The following is a 20810-nucleotide window of genomic DNA, read 5'->3' as shown; positions in this document are numbered from 1 at the left end:
GGCGGACACAATCGCATTATGCAGCAGTGTTCGGGCGGACACGATTGCATATACAAAACCAACCGGCGGACATTGTTGTATATGCAATAGTGTCCTCCGGATAGTATTGCATAGAGGACATAATTGCATGCGACACCGGCGCTCTCACCGCCGCGGATTGGGTTCAATTCCCGGTGTGGGAATGGCATTTTGCTTGTAATTAAGTTATGAATTCTTGTGTATGAATTATTCTGCAAAATATAATATTGTTAAAATAAGTATTATAAATAGACATGTTATCCCATAATGGTCTAGTGATTAGGATCCGGCGTTTTCACCGCCGCGGCCCGGGTTCGATTTCCGGTGTGGGAATGTCTATTTGCTTGTAATTAAGTTTTGTATGAATTATTTTACAAAGCTAAGTTAACTAAACATAAAACTATTTTATTCGAAGTCAGCAACTACTATTTCTGTATGCGTCTATTCATCATAATAAAGAAAACCAATGTTTTTTCAAAACATGCAAAAAGAATCAAGAATTTATACAACTTACGTAAAAACGTGCAGTGTTTTTACATGTGACACAATATTTTGTGGTTAGATCAGCTACTCTTTTTTAGCTGCCTACCTTGTGCTTTTAATATGAATAAATCAGAACAATAACAGTCATATTATACCCAGTCCCCATTTTGGAAGTCGAAATGAAACAAACAAAGTATTGACTCCCAAAATGTACACAAAGGAATATTGACTCCCCAAAATGGAGGAAATGGTAGACGCGCATTGTGAACCTTTTCGAGGTTCGATGGCAACTATGACACAGGAGAGCACTGTTGGGTTTGGGTCTATACAGACAGATTCAACAAACCAAACCTAAGAGTAATTGTTTGAAGCTTTTCATGGTGTTGAGATATAGGAAGAAACTATAAATAAATAGTAAACTTGCGGGCAACCACGCGTAAATCTCTTAGGGTGAGTGTTAGCTCGTTCTCATGAAGACGATCAGAGTATACTGTTCGAAACGTCGACACCCAACCGGCTCTTTTCAGAGCCAACACTCACCCAACATGGTTGTACCCAACACGGTTGTACCCGCAAGTGTACTGTTTATTTATAGTTTCTTCTTAAACCTGATAGTGTTATATAGTGGTGTGTCCACCATTTCTCAAAATGGCTTATCTCCCAACTCACCAGCCAGCTCTACGAAGTTAACTGAAACGAAACGGAAATAACAGACTATAAATAATTTATGAATTTGAGTTGTTTGTAGTTTCCACGCCTCACCGACCGTGACGAGAAAAATACCTTTATTGTGATTGTATGGTGACATCAACAGAGCGTATCTCCTTCAGGATGGCAGCTGTTACACTGTAACATGGAGGTATTGCCGTTTTCAATCTGCCGTTGTAGAGGTTCAGCCGAATTTCACCAAACTCTTCCTTACTTAAGGAATAAGGATTAATCTTAAGTTAAGTTTCGAACAGTTTACAAAATTCTTCTGTTAACTTTCAAGGCTCAAACATGTCAATCTCCTGCTTATTTATCTGAACTTGTTCATCATTATTCCCCTACTCGGACTTTACGATCATCTCAACAGTCATTGCTTTCTGCTACTAGAGCTTCTTCCATTTTTTATGGCCACATATCTTTTTCTTACGCCGCACCGTTTCTTTGGAATAGTCTTCCTGTGCATATTCGCCAAGCTAATACTTTACAATGTTTTAAGTCCTTGTTGAAAACTCATTTTTTTAAAGCTTCTTTTTTGTAATTTGCCTATTTGTATCTTGTATCTTTCTCTAATTGTTTATTTTATTGTTTCTTTAATGCGCTTAGAGGCTTTTGCATTAGGCGCTTTATAAATGTCTTAATATTATTATTATTATTAATAGGACTTGGGACGAATCACACAGCCTTGTACTGTAACATGTAAACATTAAGATTAATCATACTTTAAGACCAGTCATTCATCCTAACTCGAGATAGGATTAATCATAGCGTTTCATGAAATCGGCTGTAGACCGTCCGCCTGGTTAAAGGGCCTCTGTCAAAAAGTTAAAACTTTCAAAATTACTTATGGACGGCATAGCCTAAAGCCTGAGACCAAGCAGCCATGTTTTCGAGAAGGGTCACCCACTTATAGCATCGAGTTCATACTTCTCGAGATGATACTATTATTTCGCTAGACGTGTTGGTTTTTCCCATTTTTGAAGCCCATTCGAGTCCTGAAAAAAACTTAACTCCTTCAGGACTCACTAGTAAATGTAACAACATCTGTTGAAACGGCTGGCTCACAAAACAGCAATAGGGCCCATACCCGCAACTTCGGAAGCCGTATACAAAAACACAGAAATGCAGTGACATCTGAACTTAAAGGACCACGTTGCCTTGGTTCGGACGAGTTGGTCTATAAAAAGCGTTTGTAACAAAACAAAATTAAAATGCATATGGTTGGAAAGATGTTTTAAAAGTAAAACAATGATCCACACAAGTTTGCCTCGAAATTGCGTGGTTTTCCTTTTACTGTGCGAACTAACACGGTCGGCCATTTATGGGAGTCAAAAACTTGACTCCCATAAATGGCCGACCGTAATAGTCGACGAGGTAAAAGGAAAACCGTTCAATTTCGAGGCATGTTTGTGTGGATTATTGTATTCTACTTTTACAACATCTTTCTACCCATATGCATTTTATAAAAAACGGTTACGAACGCTTTTCAAAGACCAACTCGACCGATCCAAGGCAACATGTTCCTTTAAGTGTTCTTTTCAATTTTAAGGGAGTAGTCCGGGGCCCGCGAGCTACGCGGCCCCTCGCAAAGACAAAATCCATCACAGAGATGATTACTTCGAAACACAGAAGCAGCCGTCTTGGAAAAGGGGTCATACGCTTGTGAACACAATAGTACAATTAATTTTGTTGGGGCCTGGCTCACCCAAAATTGTAAGTAAACCCATGATAAATTAATGGGCCATATTTCAACATTCCATGAAATTTTGGTCCCTCAAATCTGTCATTTACAGAAATGTTGGAGTGCCTACAAAATGAGGCTCGGCGCATTGATTCAGTCACTATTTACTGCGATGCGCCCTAGCCCTGGTGGTCTTACACTTTCGTATTGTACAACAGTGGAGTGGAAGAGTCCTATATAGGGCTAGGATGCGCCCCTAATACAATAGTTCTATTGAAAACAATCCAATATCCATCCCCATGTCAAGAAACAGCTCTCAGAGGCTAGTACATTATGATACTAACCTCCAGCAATTAGCACTCGTTTTAATAACTAAGCTATTTCCAAAATAGGGAGACCACCAACATAGGGCTGGTTGGTAGAGCACCGATACATCAAACCGGAGGTAGTATGTTCGAATCCCGTTGGAGTAAATTGTTCTTTGTTCTTTGTTCAAACCTACATCAAAATAAAACACAATAAACTTTTAAGTGACCACTGCCAGAACACAAACATACAAGAGAGGAATTAGGGTAGTTGAGACAAAATTTTAAAAAACTCCACATAAAAATTATAAAATGTCCACTCGTCTTGTCTTTATCCTGCCTTACCAGCCCGAACAAAAATATCTTAAGTTTTATCAAAACAATACTCTATTTTAACTTCTAACAAAAACTTTCATCAAAAATTCATTTACAAAACGAAAAACTTGGACAAAATGTTTAAACTGTAATGTGTTTCTGTCAAATCATACGTAAATATTAAAGGAACATTACAGAATTGAGAAGATCGCAGATTGACATAAAACTTAGACGGTCTAATGATGATGAACAGAGAAACAACCCTTGAACTATTTGTCTGAAATGCCATATTTGATGAAAAATAAGTAAAAATATTTCCCTGTTTGGAGTTGAGCGTTTATTAATTTTTGTTTTGAATTGATGTCATGCAATCGGTTTTCACTATTTTCTTGTGACCTAGATGGCCAATCGATCTCAAACTTCTACAGGGTTATCAGTGTATGTATATGGTGGATTACATAGAGTGCTTACAATGCCAGCAAATGTTTTGTTAGCAAGCACCAATTCTGTAATATTCCTTGAATTTGAAGCGCCTAAGCAGGTCCCCAGTGTCATACATCGGTGATGCCGAACCTAGAGGGAGTTTCGAGAGGAAGTATTTAGACAGTTTTAATCTGCAGCTATCACAAAGGGTCTTAAAAGGGGTTAAACAAAACAAAATCCCACCCTGCGCTCAATTTCACAGAGCTGCTGCTTAAAACATCAGCATGTAACTTGTATCCTGCTTAGATTTGCCGAGGAGAAAACAAATACTTAGCAACATTTTCTGCTTAAGCAGCTCTTAAAGCACAATATTTGCTCAAGCTAAAAGAATACATGCTTAGTAAACTTAGATAACAAGCCAAGATAACCGGCCAAGACTCCATTAAAAAAAATCACAAGTAAACAGCAGCTGAATACAAGTCACAAGTAATGTATATGCCATGGAATTTTTGTCAGAAACATGGGTATAATAAGCAGGCTATTTTAGTGCTCAAGCAAATGTTGTGCTTAAACAGCTCGTGAGCAGCCAGCTAACAACATTTTTAATGGATGGCAGAAGAAAACGTTGATACAGAAATGAGATTCGACAAATTGAATATTCATGACTAAAAGGCTTTATGACCTGGGGTCGATTTCACAAAGAGTTAGGACTCGCCTTATCTCGAGTTAGGACGAGTAACTCGTCCTAACTTAGGATTAATCTTAAGGTCTGCATGCTACAGTGCAGGGTTGGGAATCTCTCTTAGTCCTAAGATTAGTCTTAAGTTAGGAAGAGTTTTGTGAAATCGACGGCTGGGTTCCCTTAAAAAGGAGAGGTATAGACAAGTGTGACCTTGTACATTCTTTGAGAATTCTGGCAGGCACAATACTGCACAGGGAAAGTTGACATCTTGTGTAAAAATTTCCACATAAATCCAAGAATTATGAAAGTAAAAGCTGGTCAAGTTTGGAGATGTACCCCCTTTCATCATATCAAAAGTTGATAGGAATCTAATTCATTTAAGTCAATTAATTAGTTTTGATCTTGCGAATCTGGAATCCGATATTTGAAAACAGTGTGAACACGTGGATGTTGTCTTTCATTTACGTTTTTAGTGACCGTGACAACCACTTGAGCCTGCACTTTCACAGGTATTTCAAACAACTTGTGGATATATGGGCGTTAATAACAACATCAATATTGTTACAAATTTTGGCTGTATACTTTACGTCAAAGGCGTTTGTTCGTAATTTTGTTGTTTACTTAAATTATGTACCACAACTTTAATTACAGTATCTTACATAAAGTCATAATTAAAGTAGATTTAAGGAACTCGTAACAAAGAAGCATTTCAATTGGCTCATGCCTCTCTCAGCTCATCAGAAACATGCTCTGATTGGCTGCTGACATGTCCTGGTGGACCAATCATGACATCTTGTGTTTGGCCTGTTATTTCTTCGGAGCAAGTGACGTGTAGTGAGCCATCTCTGTTTAGGAGAACAAAACATAAGAGGAAAAAACGTGAAAATAAACAAAATAAAAAATAAATAAAAAATAGTTTCAAAGTGCGAAAACTTTTGAACACAGCGTCATATCTATAATCTTCTTTTATAATGAAACTTAATGTATTGAATCATTTGCACACATGCAAGGAAATTAGAAAAAGTTAACCATTCAATTCAGTTAATTTCTAAACTCACATATATATCCACATGTCAAGAAAAAAAAAGCACATAACCAAAACAACAATATTTTGAAAGAGTAACCGATAGAGCTCTTTTACAAGGCAGAGAACATGATTAAAGGCAGTGGACACTATTGGTAGTTACTCAAAATAATTATTAGCATAAAACCTTTCTTGATTACGAGTAATGGGGAGAGGCTGATAGTACAAAACATTGCGAGAAACAGCTACCTCTGAAGTGATGTAGTTTTTCGAGAAAGAAGTGATTTTCCACAAATTGGATTTCAAGACCTCAGATTTAGAATTTGAGATCTCGAAATCAAGCATTTGAAAAAACAAATGGTGGAAAAACTATAGAATACAATTCCCCCCCCCCACAGCCACTCACTGGAAGATGAAACTTTGTTTCTGGTCATTCTGTGACTTACCTTCTATAATGAAAGACAGACGTCACATGGAATTCTTCTTCGGACTCCGTCTCCAATCCATCGATAACAATCTGGAAAAGAATCACATCTGAACATCAAACTCTTTCATATATGGAATTTGAGGCATTGCATGGTGAGGTATCAATGGATTGTGGAAACACCATGTGTGTGTCTAAGAGTTCTGAAGAGAACTGTCTATTCTTATACCGTGGAATAGATTTTTGGAATTCTGGAAACTTCTGTTCTTGAAAAGTACTGTCCTGTTTCACTAACTACTCAAAAACTACAACACCTCAGCAAGTAATATTTTAAGGGACGCTTTCTATTATCAATATCTTCAAACTGTAAGTTTATTGTAAATCTGTGGCGGCTGTGTTTTTGTGTCCTCAAGAAAGTACCAGGGCTGTACCCAAACCCTTTAATAAATGAAGAGAGCAATTTGTGTTCTGTTCTACCTGAGCCAATAAGGAAGCTTCCTGATCCGAGGCGCCCTCTTGTGTCCCATAAATCTGGATGCAAACTGACGTTTGGTCCTTGCCGACATTAAACTCATGTTGCCGGCGTATCGGCAAGAAGGAAAACTGAGGAACGACAATTTCGAGACTGGCATCTTCGCTTGATTCTGAGACCTGGAAAATATGACAATGTTGAAAGGGTTCATTGTACATTTGTAAAACAGTCGTCCTGATTTTTGCTTCACTAATATGTAATTTAAAGGCACTGGACATTATTAGTAATTACTCAAAATGATTGTTAGCACAAAAACTTCTTTGGTAATGAGCAATAAAGGGCTGTTGATAGAATAAAATGTTGTGAAAAACAGCTCCCTCTGAGGTATTGAAGGTTTTTGAGAAAGAGGTAATTTCTCACTCATATTTTAAAACACTTCAGACCTGAAGACTTTTAAAGGGGTCTAAAAGCACACAAGTTGGTACAACAAAGAAGTTTTCTTTCATTGTTCCCCCGCAACTTCGATGACAAAATTTTCACAGGTTTGTTATTTGATGCATATGTTGGGATAACCATGTGAGATGACTGGTCTTAGACAATCACCAAAGGTGTCAGGTGACTTGAAGAAAACAGAGAAGCGGTAAACGCATGACATTGTAAGGCCTGCTTTTTGCAGAGAGAAATCTTTTTAAAGTAATTATATTTCTCAGAACGAATCTTGACAGATAACGCCACTTCAAAACTTTTGTATATGCCATGGACAATGCCGAAATCCATGTAAAATACAAAGTTGTTTGTATATGGCTGAAGTGGAATCTTGTCAAATACCAACAATAATTAATTTTTAGTTTTTATTTGATTACTACTCATCAGTAGCAAATTTATTGTCTTAACTGTTTTCTTTTTGTAGCCTTTAAAAGGCACTGGACACTATTGGCAATTGCTAAAAATAACTGTTAGCATAACAACTTATTTGTAAGCGATCAATGGAGAGCATAAAACATTTGATAGTATAAAACATTGTGAGAAACAGCTCCCTCTGAAGTATTGTCGTTTTTGCAAAAAAGGGTTATTTCTCACTAAAATCTTTGAATTTGATTTTGAGACCTCAGAATTTGTTTTTGAGGTCTCAAATTCAAGCATCTGAAAGCACACTACTTCGTGTGATAAGGGTGGTTTTTTTTCAATTATTATCTTGCAACTTCGATGACCAATTGAGTTCAAATTTTCACAGGTTTGTTATTTTGTGCATATGTTGAGATACCCCAAGTGAGAAGACTGGTCTATGACAATTACAAAAGGTGTTTAAAGGCAGTGGACACTATTGGTAATTACTCAAAATAATTATTAGCATAAAACCTTATTGGTAACGAGTAATGGGTAGAGGTTGATAGTATAAGGCGCCTTGTCAAAACCTCCCGAGCGTTCCTCCGCTGACAGTCCGCGGACTGGACAGCAAATACCGCCGTTGCTAAGGACCTCGGACAGTCCGCGGAAGAACGGCCATGTGCATTGAAGCGCGGTGAAGTTAATGAGCTATCCATGCCGGGCGCTATTGTTGGTATAACAATGAGTCTCATGAATAAACAAGTTGTATATTCAGGTCATGAATATCAGCGGCTTGGACGCGGACCGGCCGTGCTCTCCCAGAATACAATAATAAATTTTCTACTCACGAATACCATCGTCCTGTAAGCGGACAGGCCGCACCGACAAGACAATAACACCATGCATTGGGTGTGCCAGCCGACCCTCCAGCGCATGTGATAATCGCGCACTTCATAAATCAGCGAACAATTTTGCATGCATCACATTGCAATTTGCGATGCAATTTTATTATGATTTGCTATGCAATTCTTAAAAGTGCATCGCAAATGTTGCGATCCAATTTGCGAAGCATAATTTGCAACATTTATGCTTGATACAAAAATATCGATTTTTAACTTGAAACCATTCACATTTAATCAATTTTCACGCAAGAAAAACGATGCTAAATTAATAAGAAATCACCGCCGCCGACTACTAACGTTTTCTTCGGTGATGGTGAATACAATAATTAGATACTGCTCTGGCAGTAGGGCAAAATCGACCAATGAAAACATTTGTTACGCGCTATATGGAAATTCAACAGCCAATAGAAACACGGGTCTCTGAGACTGTGGCTTCGTCTCCCCCTCAGACATTGGACGAACCCATAGAGCTATATATATAAAAATATAGCTCTATGGACGAACCAGACTATCTGGTTGTTTTGACATGGACACAGTCGCACAGGTGTGTAGATTTGTTTATTTGTGACGGTTACTTGGGATTTTATAAATAAGAAACTAATGTTTTCTGCTTGGAAAGTAAGAACGAACAGTTAAAATTGTCCCCTGGATACTCTGACCCACTTGGAACGAAGTTTGCACGTAGCCTGGAACTTTTGTCAGTCGCAGCAGGGAATAAAGAAAACCATTTTTGAAATTCATGTTTTGGTTATTAGGCCCAACCAAATCTTAAAAAATCACACATTGAGGAAATGGCTTTTATCCACCCTCACTTCGCTTTTTAATCTGCAAAGGTAAAACCATTGTTAACCACCTGCGTTCCTCTGCGGTTCCGCCGGTCAGCTAATAAGCCGGAATATTCATGTTTATTGACATGTAAATGAGCCATCGTGGCCGTGGACCTGCCCGATTGCTACGGGTTCTTTCGTTACAAAAATCCGCGGACTCCCGCGGAATGGAACGGCTTGGAGGTTTTGACAAGGCGCCTAAATCACTGTGAGAAACGGCTCCCTCTGAAGTAATGTAGTTTTTGAGAAATAAGTAATTTTCCATGAATTTGATTTCAAGACCTCAGATTTAGAATTTAAGGTCTTGAAATCAAGCATCTGAAAGCACACAATTTCGTGTGACTAGGGTGTTCTTTTTCTTCTTTCATTATTACCTCCCAACTTCGATGACCGACTGAGCTCAAACTTTCACAGATTTGTTATTTTATGCATATGTTGAGATACATTAAGTGAGAAGGCTGGTCTTTGACAACTACCAATAGTGTCCAGGGTCTTTAAGGCAAACTTGCAAACAAAAATGAAACAAATAATTTTAAAACTTAAACATCTGGTTTATTTTTCAAAATTGTTTTTACACAAATCCTTTTTGGTTTTAAAGGTTTCATGATATTTTACCTTCACAGCGATGGCCTTTGGGCAGCAACTTGCATTAATGTCCAACTCTGTCAACTCAATACTCTCTCCTCGACTACTCAAAAGTGCCGCCTACCAACAAAATAATGAATACAAAATAGTTATAAAAACACCAGATCAATATCATGACAGTTTTTACCGACAATCCTGGCCATACCGTGTTGGGTCCCCTGCCCCCTCTCAATGTTGGTTCTGATTGCACAGTCTTCTGCCTTCCAGTCAACATTGAGGGGGGGATGGGGAGAGAATGTTTATTGTCAGTGGGAAGTGGACAGGGAATGGTTTTATATAACGTTAGGCATGGGTGGCCTAAGCATTTTGGCCGGGATTGTAGCAACATAAAAATAGAAAACTTGTATGTTGATTAGTTTAAACAGCCAATAAAGCATGATCTCAAATATTATATAGATATTACAGTTTTCTAACAGCTGCAGTCCATCCAGGAAACATAAAAAATATAACGAGTCTCTTACCTCACGTTAAAACACGGTAAAAATGGGTAAAAATTTGAGAGTAAAATGGTTATTAACCGGTATCTGCGATGTCGTTTTGGCCATAAAAAGGTAATAGTTGACATATTGAGATCATCCTTTATTGGCTCTTTAACAGGTATCACAGTGATGTAAGACTATGAAAAAGAACCTCCTTAGCCGCTCCTATTGCCATGATTTCATCTGGGCTGATGGAGTCTAGGACTTCAGCCTTGGGGATGGCATCCTTGATCATCTGTTGGAGCTTTGGTATCCGTGTGGATCCACCGACAAACATCACCTAACGTCAAAAAAACAAATTGGATCAGTACAGTTAGTGAGATGGAGTATTTTGTAGAGTGTCGTGGCTGAGTGGTAAAGAGCATCAATTTCAAGTTCTGTTGGTTAAAACTTGTGTCCTTACGCAAGATGCTTGACTATAATTACTTCTCTTCACCCAGGGGTATAAATGGGTACCTGCGAGGGTAGAGGTTGATATTGTGTATGAAAAAGCCATTGGAGCACCAAGGCAGCTGAGAAAGATGAAGAAATGTTAATGGCAAAATAATGTAAAGCGCATTGATCTGGTTATTGTGAAATGCGCTATATAAGAATGTGTTGTTATTATTATTATCAGTAAATAACTGCAGGGCCTTAAATTTACATTGAACCACAGGCCTGTGACCAGAGATTTCAGCATCAGGCCAGTGAACTTATGAATCAACAAGAACAGGGTCTTGCGTTTTGGTTCATGTGTTGACTTTCAGACTAATAAAAACTGTTGTGCATTGAAGGATACTTGCCCAATAATACAATTTGTTTTTATCTCCCTGTGCTTGTTCAAACACACAGTTAAAAAAAATTTCTTATGACTGGGGTAAATTTCACAAAGAGTTAGGGCTAGTCATAGGAGATATTAAAAACTAAAGGCTAGTCCTAAGTTAGGACGAGTAACTCTCTATGAAATCCACCCTAGACCCTTTTTAAACAAAATCCGGTCCAGTAAACAACTCGTGTCTTTGATTTTTTTTCCTCAAATTTGAGCCCTGAACTGCGTGCTGCCCTTCCCACAGTTACAGTCCGGGAACATTTTCATAAAGCTTTTAGTAGAAAACTGTGCTTAGAAATTTGTTTTCTTCTGCTGAGCAAATATCAGGAGGGAACCAGTCACAACCATTATGTATGTACATACATTGTATTTAGGCTGGTTAACCTGATTCTGCTAAGCATTATTTTTCAGTACTAAGCACCGAAAACAAAATCAAGAAGGTTGCCCAGTGATCACCATCTATGGGCAGAATTCAACAACCTTCATCTATTATTTGTAGTTATTATATGAAACCAATATCTTTTTTGTCCAGGGGCACCCTTGTTAAACCAAGGGGACCCTTATTAAGGAACATGTTGCTTTGGATCGGACGAGTTGGTCTTTGAAAAGCGTTTAGATAGATAATTTTCAAGTAGATAATTTTTAAGTGGTAATTGTCAAAGACCAGTGTTTTCATTTGGTGTATCCCATCATAGGCATAAAATGACAAGCCTGTGAACATTTGGGCTCAATTGGTCATCGAAGTTGCAAGGAATTTGTGTGCTTTCACATTGGAATAAAAGACTTCTAGCTAGAAGTCTTTTATTATTTTAGTGAGAAATTACCTCTTTCTCAAAAACTACATTACTTCAGAGGGAGTCGTTTCCCACAATGTTTTATACTACCAACAGCTCCCCAATGCGCGTTACCAAGTCAGTTTGTAAGTTAATATTTGTTCTGAGTAATTACCAAACGTGTACTTTCCCTTTTACTCTTTGTGAATCCACCCCAGGTTCCATATTCTGGTTTTAAAAGTTAAGTCAGTCCATTTTGTGTGATATTCTGTCTTCATCAACCCTTTTTACCTTTTGGATTTGGTCCGGTGTCATATCAACTGACGCCAGTAGTTGTCTGATGACTTGTATACTCTGCTGAGCATTGCCACTGATTAGTGACTCAAACTTGACTCTAAACATTGAACAAAGAAAAAATGTTTGCCGTCATACCATGCCAGATTAAAATTTTGTATAGAGCCTGAATATGCAGTCTCGGTCTTTTATAACATAGGATCCTGCTGTCGATTTTAACAAAACTCTTCCTAACTTAAGACTAATCTTAGGACTTTAGGACGAGTCCCAACCCTGCACTGTAGCATTAAGATCAATCCTAAGTTAGGAAGAGTTACTCGTCCTAACTCGAGATAAGACGAGTTCTAACTCTTTGTGAAATCGACGGCTGGACTTAAGTTAACAGACAAATGACAGAGGACATACAGACAACGGAATGGACACAACATGTCGCAAATTAGCATGTAAGATCAATGACCAAGCAGCCTCCATTATCAAGCATCATAAGAAAACGCAGACTGCAGTGGTTTGATCACCTCCAATGAATGGGAACAAAAGCGGATCACTATAAGCAACTCATGGAAAACGCAGACGCGGGCGCCCTAAGACAACAGGGAAAAATGTAATCCAGAGGGACCTCTCCAGACTGGGCACTGGGTGGTCTGAGGAGGAGGCAGAAGTGGCAGCTCAAGACCGGTCTATTTGGAAGCTTCTCACCAGTTAGGCAGCCGGTGCAGAAATGCATGATGCTAACTGATGATGATGATGAAGACAATTATTGATTTCTTTTGTTATTTTATAATCACTTATTGGCTAAGAATCTTCGAACAGCTTCTCAACTTACATTTTCCAATTTTGTTTGCAACACAGCAGCAATGCATTTAGGAGAGTACAACAGTTAAAGATTCAAGATTACAAAATAAAAATAAAAACACATTCTGCCAGAAATTCTGAGCCATGAAAGCTTTTACTCCTTACCTTGAGGTCCCTGTGTGGAAGTCCATCCCATCATAGAGGGAATCTATGGAGCATTTTGCCGTGGGTAACGTTGACAGAATGTGTTTGCTATTTTCACACGCACTCAGGAGCTTCTTCATAGCACGATCGTTGTTTAATATATTACATTTCTGCGTCCTAATGAATAGTGGAAAAAAGGGGAATTCAATTGACTTTCGTGTCATCTACAAAATCCTTCTCATTACTTTCAAAAGCACTTTCAACATGGCTCAATTTCATAGAGCTGAGAGAGTTGAAAACAGCGATTCTTTTCAGAACCATCCCCCAACTCATTTAGAGATAGTCACTACATGGTGTTACCGCAAACCTTTCTATATTTTAAAGAGCTACTTAAGCACAAAATGTAGCAACACAATTTTGATTATCAGAATAAGCTTAACAACCAAATTACCATGTCACGTGTACAATTTGTGACTGGTATCGTGCTAATTTCTTCTTGGCAGAAACATTGTGTAGCAATATTTTCTGCTTCAGGAGCTCTATGAAATTGGGGCCATATCTAATCCACAACTAGACTCCTACCGAACTAGTAATCAATTCAAGAATACATTTATTTCAATACTCTCATAAAAGAATAACGACAGTTGCATGTATTTACGGAGTAAAGCAAAACATATCATCAAAGGCAGTGAACACTATTGGTAATTACTCAAAATAATTTAGCATAAAACCTTACTTGGTGGTGAGCATTGGAGAGCTGTTTTTTGGCAAATTTGGAAGTCTAAATGCTCTGTAGTGCATTCTAAGCTTCCTTAGAAAACCTTTTAATGATCAAAATGTCCTTCTCTGTTAAAAAGTTTTTGAGGTAAATTGTAACTGAACATCGATTTCATCACTCAGAGAATTACATTTTGAGTTTATCAGTATTTGATTTTTTTTGTGTGAAAATGAAACGGAAATTGATATCAAATATTGCAGTCTTCATCACTGCATTTTTATTTCGTGCCATCACCCTGCTATGAACTAAAAAAACAAAACAAGAACAAACTAGACATGATTGCATTTGTGCACAAATGCATTGTTGTGTCATTAAAGGGATGCTGCAGTTAATTAAAATAAAACAGTTAATTTTGCTGTCATTTTTTTCTGATATATGTATTGAACCTCAATAAAATGTGCTTTGTTTTTTCCCCCGACATATCTCACTTGCGTAATTAGCGATTAAGTAATGCCCCCCCTTTTGTGGATTGTTACCGCCCCCCTACCATCGACGTCACGTTGGGAATTCAAACATATCGTCGGCAAAAAGAGTCTGGTCCCTAACTACGCGCGCCTAGGTACCAGGCCACACAGTGCACACGTCTCTATATGGACACAGCCATTTTTTTACACAAAAATTCACCACAGTTTCAAAATGTAAATTTTTAAGAGTTTTCAAACTGGCGCTAGAGGGCGCTGTTGTGTATCGTGACGTCATCTGTATTTTTTTTTAAAGCCCACCCTTGCCAGACACTAAATTAGTTACAAGCAACTTCATAACTATTTCCACTTTTGAATTACGAGGCACTTCCGGTTTTGACACAAAGTAGAGGTCATGTAAGGTCACGCACACAAAACAAAATTATTATATTCATCGATATTTGTTTGCTAGTGTATGCTTAAATTGTTATTGTTGACATGAAAATAAATGTTCATTGAATTGAATTGAATTGAATTGAAGACCTCATGTTCATTGAGTTCAAGACCTAATTTATCCCTACCCATTCCAGTTAACAGAAACCTACGGTCTCATGTGGCTGATTTGATCAAATATTTAAAATAGTGTACCTTCATGTCGTCATTGTTTTAGGTTCATTGGACCACCGATACCTTTCATTGCTGAAAGTTTCATTGCACTTGCTCTTTGGGAACTATGCGAAAAACCGCATTGAATATATATATTTTTTTAAAACAAAAACAAGAGCTGTTAAGCTGCGCTGCGCTATGAAACAGCTAAAAAATCTAAAATCACAGAGTAGAAAACTATTTAAATTCATCCATAATTCTTCCCTATGGTACAATCTTCTCAAAAAGTTGATACATTTAAAAGCGTTTGTATCCGTTTGTTATAAATGGATACGTTAAGAAAGACGTTTTAAAAGTAGGAAATAATGATCCAAACAAATTAGCCCACCACCAGGGTTCAAACAATGCTGCAGCCGCAAAAGAGTACAGACCTGTTAAAATCAGCTGCGCAACTCTTAGCGAGTAGCAAGGTGAACTCGTCTCCACCAAGCGTCCGATCTGTTTGAGAAGCGATGACCCTGAGCATACCACTGCTCACTTGAAGGATGGAAACACTCAGGCTTGTCCCGCCGAGTCTATAAACCAATACATGACTGCAGTAGGAAGGAAGTTGAGAAAATTAAGTCATTTTAGTAACATTTATTTCAGTGTTGTCATACAAAACAATAATACAATATTGCACATTTATGTTGTATAAAAAAACAACAACAATATAGTATGAGGTATGATATTGTATTAGGTACACGGTGGTTCAACCTGTAGAAGTTTTCATTTTCATTTGTTATTTGGTTTTCACAAGTTTTTTGGCCATGACATGAATCCCTACACACTGTGAATAAATGTATGTAATATTATTTTCCCGAAGAAGTTTTTAGTCTCATTAGTTGTCAAATTTGTGAAGAAAAAAAAAAGGGAATAATCACGCAGCAATGTTTTCCGTGGAGTCGCATAAATGAACATTGTATATGCCAAAATAGTTTTCCGTTTCTCTCATTTCTATAAAAACTACAGCACCTCAGCATGTAATATATTAAAGGAAGCTTTCTACCAACATTATCTTCAAACTGTGCAAGTAAAAACTATTATTCTTTGTCCACGATGCAAATTTCCATCTGTTAAATTGACTCACCTTTTGTCCAGCGACTTTGCATCACACAGTCCGTAGGCAAGCGCTGCTGCAGCTGGCTCACTGATTACTCTGAGTACGTTGAAACCTGCATCGCAAGCTACTTGCCTGTTCGTAAGAAAAAGACAAAAATAATTTTAATTAAGACATCTGTAAAGTACCTACATGTAATACAAAAGCCTCTAAGCGCATAAAGAGACAATAAAATATACAAAGAGTGAAAGATTACAAATAAGCAGATTAAAAATAAGCAGCTTCAAACAAATGAGTTTTTAACAGATACTTTAAACAGTGTAAAGAACTAGCCTCGCGAATAGGCACAGGAAGACTTATAAAAAAAAAATAGTGCGCCGAAAGAAAAAGGTCTTTGTCCATAACAAATGGAAGATCTTGAAGTTGAAAGCAGAAAATTGCTAAGCAATATTGTCTGCTTGAGCAGCTCTATTAAGTTGGGCCCAGGCCTGTGCCATGTGCTGTGCAGAAATGGGGGTAGAGAGTTGTTGTAAGTCATTGCCAGTCTGTAGGGTCCTACCTTACCTTAGTGTACTACATGATGCCTCGCTGTAATCCAGGGGTGCAGTTAGTACCACATCTCTCTCATCTCTACTACCACCTTGATTCGATGCAATATCTGTAGGAAAACAATTGCATTAACCAAAACACAAGTTACCACCACATCCAAGGCATGTTCAAAATTCGTCTAACTCTTTGGTATGACTTAGTGACATCAAACAGTGCCTCACAGAGGTCAACAAAGTTAATTACTTTTATTAATTTGGGTTTTTTAATTACTTTTAGGGGAATAAAAGAGCAATAGTGACAAGGGTTGGAGCTATGTGAGGTCATTGCCATGTAATAAAGGACCTGACATAAACGAGGTCATTTATCACTCAACCTTAACCCTGCAAGGTTTTCTCTCATTCCAAGAAACCCTTTTTGTAATAATGTAGCCTAAGCTGCAAATGCAGACACAGCCTAAGTTTCAAGATAGCTTTCTCGCAAAGCAAAGTTTCAAATCCTACTTAAAACAAATGTATAGATAACTGAGTTACACTGGTTACCGGTTCGCCAAAGAACAGTTCTTTTATTAACTAATAAAGCCATTCATGGTTTAGCCCCAACATACAGTCAAGAACTCATAACCGTGAAATCACTCTCTCGATCAGCCTACCGTCTCAGGAGTTCTCAAGATCCCACATTGTTGTCACACCCATCTAGTAAATCAAGGGCTACTTTAGGTGATCGGGCATTTGTATACGCCGCTCCACATCTTTGGAATAATCTCCCACCTCGCATTAGACAGTCTTCTTCACTTACCGTAATTTATTTAAGTCTAAGTTAAAAACCCATTTGTGTACTTTACCCATTTAATTAATTCTTGCTCCGTGTATTTGGTTTTTTTTTCTTTTTTTCTCTGGATTTTTTGTATTCCTTGTAATGCCCAGTAGAGTATTATATAGGTGATTGCGCAATATAAATGTCCGTACTATTATTATTATTATAGAACACCACTGATACTGATAGAAGCAGATATTTTTTAGAAAACAATACACCACCTTTGATTTTCTTGAAGATAAGTGCAGCGACTTCCTTTGGTTTCACTTGAGTTGCTTTCTCTTTGAATTCTACTTCATAGACTGGACAGCCATCTTGATCTACAATCTTAGTAGGGCCGGCTTGAATTTGACGCTGTATAACAGGATCGTCAAATCTTGGGAGGGGAAAATAATAATAATAATATCCAAGTTCTTATATAGCGTAGTTTACAATAACCATATCAATGCTCTTTAGGACTAATAACAGTTCTTTAATGTTTCTCAGCTCCCTGTAGAGTACTGACCTAGTTCACCTGACGTCATCACCAGAATAATCTTGGATGCGCCATTTTGGTGGTCATGGTCAACGTGTGTAACTCAGTGAAGTGCGCATTTGAGGCGATCCGGCGTTAACACGTAACCATATTGACCACCAACATGGTTAGCGTGGCATCAGTCGCCGCATGTGACGCGCGTGCAAGGGGTCAACACAACCCCGGGCAAATATAGCACTCCAGTGGTTTTTGTCATACACAAGATTGACCTCTAACCTCTAACCATTTACACCCCTGACAACCCCTGGGTGAAGAGAGCAATAATAGTAAATCATCTTGCTCAAGGACACAAGTGTCTCGACCAGGATCTGAACCAACACACTCCATTGACTGAACCACCAGAACTTGAATTCAATGCTCTAAACCACTCGGTGACGACACCCTACAATGCCACAGTTCAGAAATAAGGCAGCCTTCAAAGCAGGATTCAATAGATGTAATAATTGCATAAGGGATATCTTTTTTTGTTCTTTTCCCAACAATGATGTGTGATAAGTGCTGTACTCTTAGAGATACCCAGAGTAAAACAACCAACAGGCATACTACTCAGGTGGTCTTACGCTAGACCTACTTGCCCTACGAGCATGCCTGGTGACAATTGAGCCCAGTTTGAAATCCTGTACAAGTTGTTGTGGTACCCCGCTGCTAATCACACAGGATTTGAACTGGATTTTTCACCAGGCATGCTTGGTAGTATACAAATGTAGTGGCGAGACATCTACTCTAAAATGGCATGGGCATAGGTTTGACTCCCACCTGAGTCCTATTCTCTAAGCAATATTTCTCTGCTTACCACAGCTCTATGACATTGGGCCCTGGTTACTTACTTTCTTCCTAATACGTGTTTGACACCGCTGATTGTGTTTACAGAATTGCGTATTCTACCCTGCTTAGCAGCTATGCCAACATCCTAGGAGAAAAGAGAAGTTTAGTACATGTAAACAACCAACTCCAATCAACGAAAATGGCATTTTGTTGCCCAGGTTTCAATAGGGAAATTGAAATAGTTGAGTTGCTAAAACAAAAATCGTAAGAATACAATATACGCAAGAGTACGCAATATTTGTTTACAAACAAAATAGAACCATGGCATAATCTAGTGTTATGGTAGTAGAGTGAAAACAATGGTTGCATCATGACAAACTATCTTATTCTATAGACTGAAGAACACGACAGTAACTGGCACAAGATTGAATGAAGAGGATGAGCTGTTCCTAGTAAAACAGATTATTTTAAAGGAAACTTATAGAATTTGTAAGAAAAAAACTTGTCCAAGATCACACATTTATTCAAAAACTTACACGGTTTAATGAAAGAAAGCATCCCTTAAAATATTTCTGTCTGAAATAGTTAACACTAATTTCCCGTTTTGAGTTTATCGCTCAGTGAGCATTTTATTTAATAATTTTTTTTTGAGCAATGTCATGCAAAATGTGTTATCGGTTTCCACTATTTTCTTTTGACCCAGATGGCCGATCGATCACAAACTTCTACTAGTCAGTTTATGTATATGGTGGGTTAAATAAAGTGCTTTTGTGACAGCAACTGTTTTGTTAGAAAAACCGACTCTGTAGTGTTCCCGTAAAGAAGGCAAATTACAGATAATTTAGCTCATCACCTTATCCTTTCCATTGTAGGCAACGATCGCTGGCGTCACTCTGTCTCCTGCATCATTTGCAATAACTTCAGTTTTTCCATCCTGTATTATAGTGGAACATGCAAGTAATTGTTATATTTTGTACCAAAGTTCAAACAACTCTATAGAAACCTGGAGCTGCATGAGCCAAGAACAAAGTGTCAAATAAATTATGTTATTCTGGATTTACGTACCTATTTAATGAAAAATGAGTCAATTTAGGATCTAACTGTGAAGAAATATAATGGGACCGAGTTGACTTGGGACCGAGTTGACTTGGGACCGAGTTGACTGGCTTGGGACCGCGCCACTCACCACCTTTTCACTAATTTTTAAAAAAAGGGATATCTCTTTGACTTGAGGTTAATTACTAAATTCAATTAGATTTCTTATTTAGAATTAGAATTATTTTTATAATATTAATTGTATTTCATATTCTTCTTCTTCTTCCTTTTTAAAGTGCAGCCTTCAAATGGTTGAAGATGTACGTACTGCGTGTGAGCGCATGTGTTGACTTTTAGGCAACACGAATTTGTGTCAGGCGCAGATAGAATTATGTACAGGTGCGATTAAAAAGTTGGAGATGAGGTTACTTCAGCCGGGGGTCCCTTAACGCCAGTTTGAAAGCGTCATTCAATTCAAGGGAGGGGTACGCCGCAGGAACTGGGAGGTTGTCTGGTTGTTCCAGTCGGGATGGTGCGTGGGAAGAAGGAGCTGGTGTAGACTGAAGAGCTGGTATGTGGGGTTGTGAATCGAGAGCCAGGACCTCTTGTTGATGTGGTTGAATGTGTCAGAAGCAAGGGTGTTCCACTTCCAGTGTATTCCACGGGGCTCAACGACCAAGTTAAATGAAAAAGTGGTGGCGCCATACAGAAAATTTTTCCCCCTGGTACATGCATATGATGGTATACATGGTATAGCAAATGCCTCTACCCTTTTCTCTGGGCCCTTGCTCCCCTTGCATTTTTAGCAGACTTTACGGTTTGCCGCACATTGCGGTCGTCATCGCGCAGCGTGCAGTGCATGCAGTCAGTGAACAAAATGAATCATCGAAATCTGAATGAGTTTTTCAAGTATAAATCTCCAGCACAGATCCCCCCAAAACACGTTACATTTTACGACCTGTGAAAGAACAACACTAAATTAAATACAAAAATTGTTTAAACATTCCAAAAAGTACAAAATTACCTTAAATATCGCCAAACACGTGGTAGAACCGCCAAAAGAAATTCCCATGGAGGCCGCCATCTTGATGAATAGCGCCATCTATCGATGACCTAAATTCGCCTCTCGGATCAGAGTGTCAAAACGCCGGTTACGTCATAAGCAGTTTGACCAATAGCAACTCGACAAATGTATTAGGAAATTC

General features: G+C 38.2%; 1 protein-coding gene across 1 annotated transcript; it reads right to left on the bottom strand.

Moving 5' to 3' along the window:
• Window positions 1-4712: 4712 nt before the first annotated feature.
• LOC117305597 (heat shock 70 kDa protein 14-like) lies at window positions 4713-20723 on the bottom strand. Its single transcript, XM_033790473.1, has 14 exons — window positions 20630-20723; window positions 19424-19504; window positions 18633-18715; window positions 17492-17646; window positions 16473-16566; window positions 15939-16043; window positions 15241-15402; window positions 13046-13201; window positions 12086-12188; window positions 10365-10493; window positions 9705-9794; window positions 6538-6711; window positions 6083-6153; window positions 4713-5457 (listed from the first exon to the last, which is right to left on the bottom strand). Exons 1-14 carry the CDS (start codon window positions 20705-20707, stop codon window positions 5331-5333), a joined length of 1608 nt encoding a protein of 535 aa, XP_033646364.1. The 5' UTR covers window positions 20708-20723; the 3' UTR covers window positions 4713-5330.
• Between the last annotated feature and the right edge of the window lie 87 nt (window positions 20724-20810).

Source organism: Asterias rubens, unplaced genomic scaffold (assembly GCF_902459465.1).
Source record: "Asterias rubens unplaced genomic scaffold, eAstRub1.3, whole genome shotgun sequence".
Taxonomy (NCBI): Eukaryota; Metazoa; Echinodermata; class Asteroidea; order Forcipulatida; family Asteriidae; genus Asterias; species Asterias rubens.
The sequence above is the reverse complement of the archived record's forward strand: the minus strand, read 5'-3'. Positions and strand labels throughout refer to the sequence as shown.

Coding starts and splice junctions, on each gene's coding strand:
- LOC117305597 (XM_033790473.1), bottom strand. CDS start 20,707: ATGGCGCTATTCATCAAGATGGCGGCCTCCATGGGAATTTCTTTTGGC. Junction 17,647..18,632: donor AAACACGTATTAGGAAGAAA/GTAAGTAACCAG, acceptor TCCCCTCCCAAG/ATTTGACGATCCTGTTATAC. Junction 13,202..15,240: donor TGCGCAGCTGATTTTAACAG/GTCTGTACTCTT, acceptor ACTATTCATTAG/GACGCAGAAATGTAATATAT.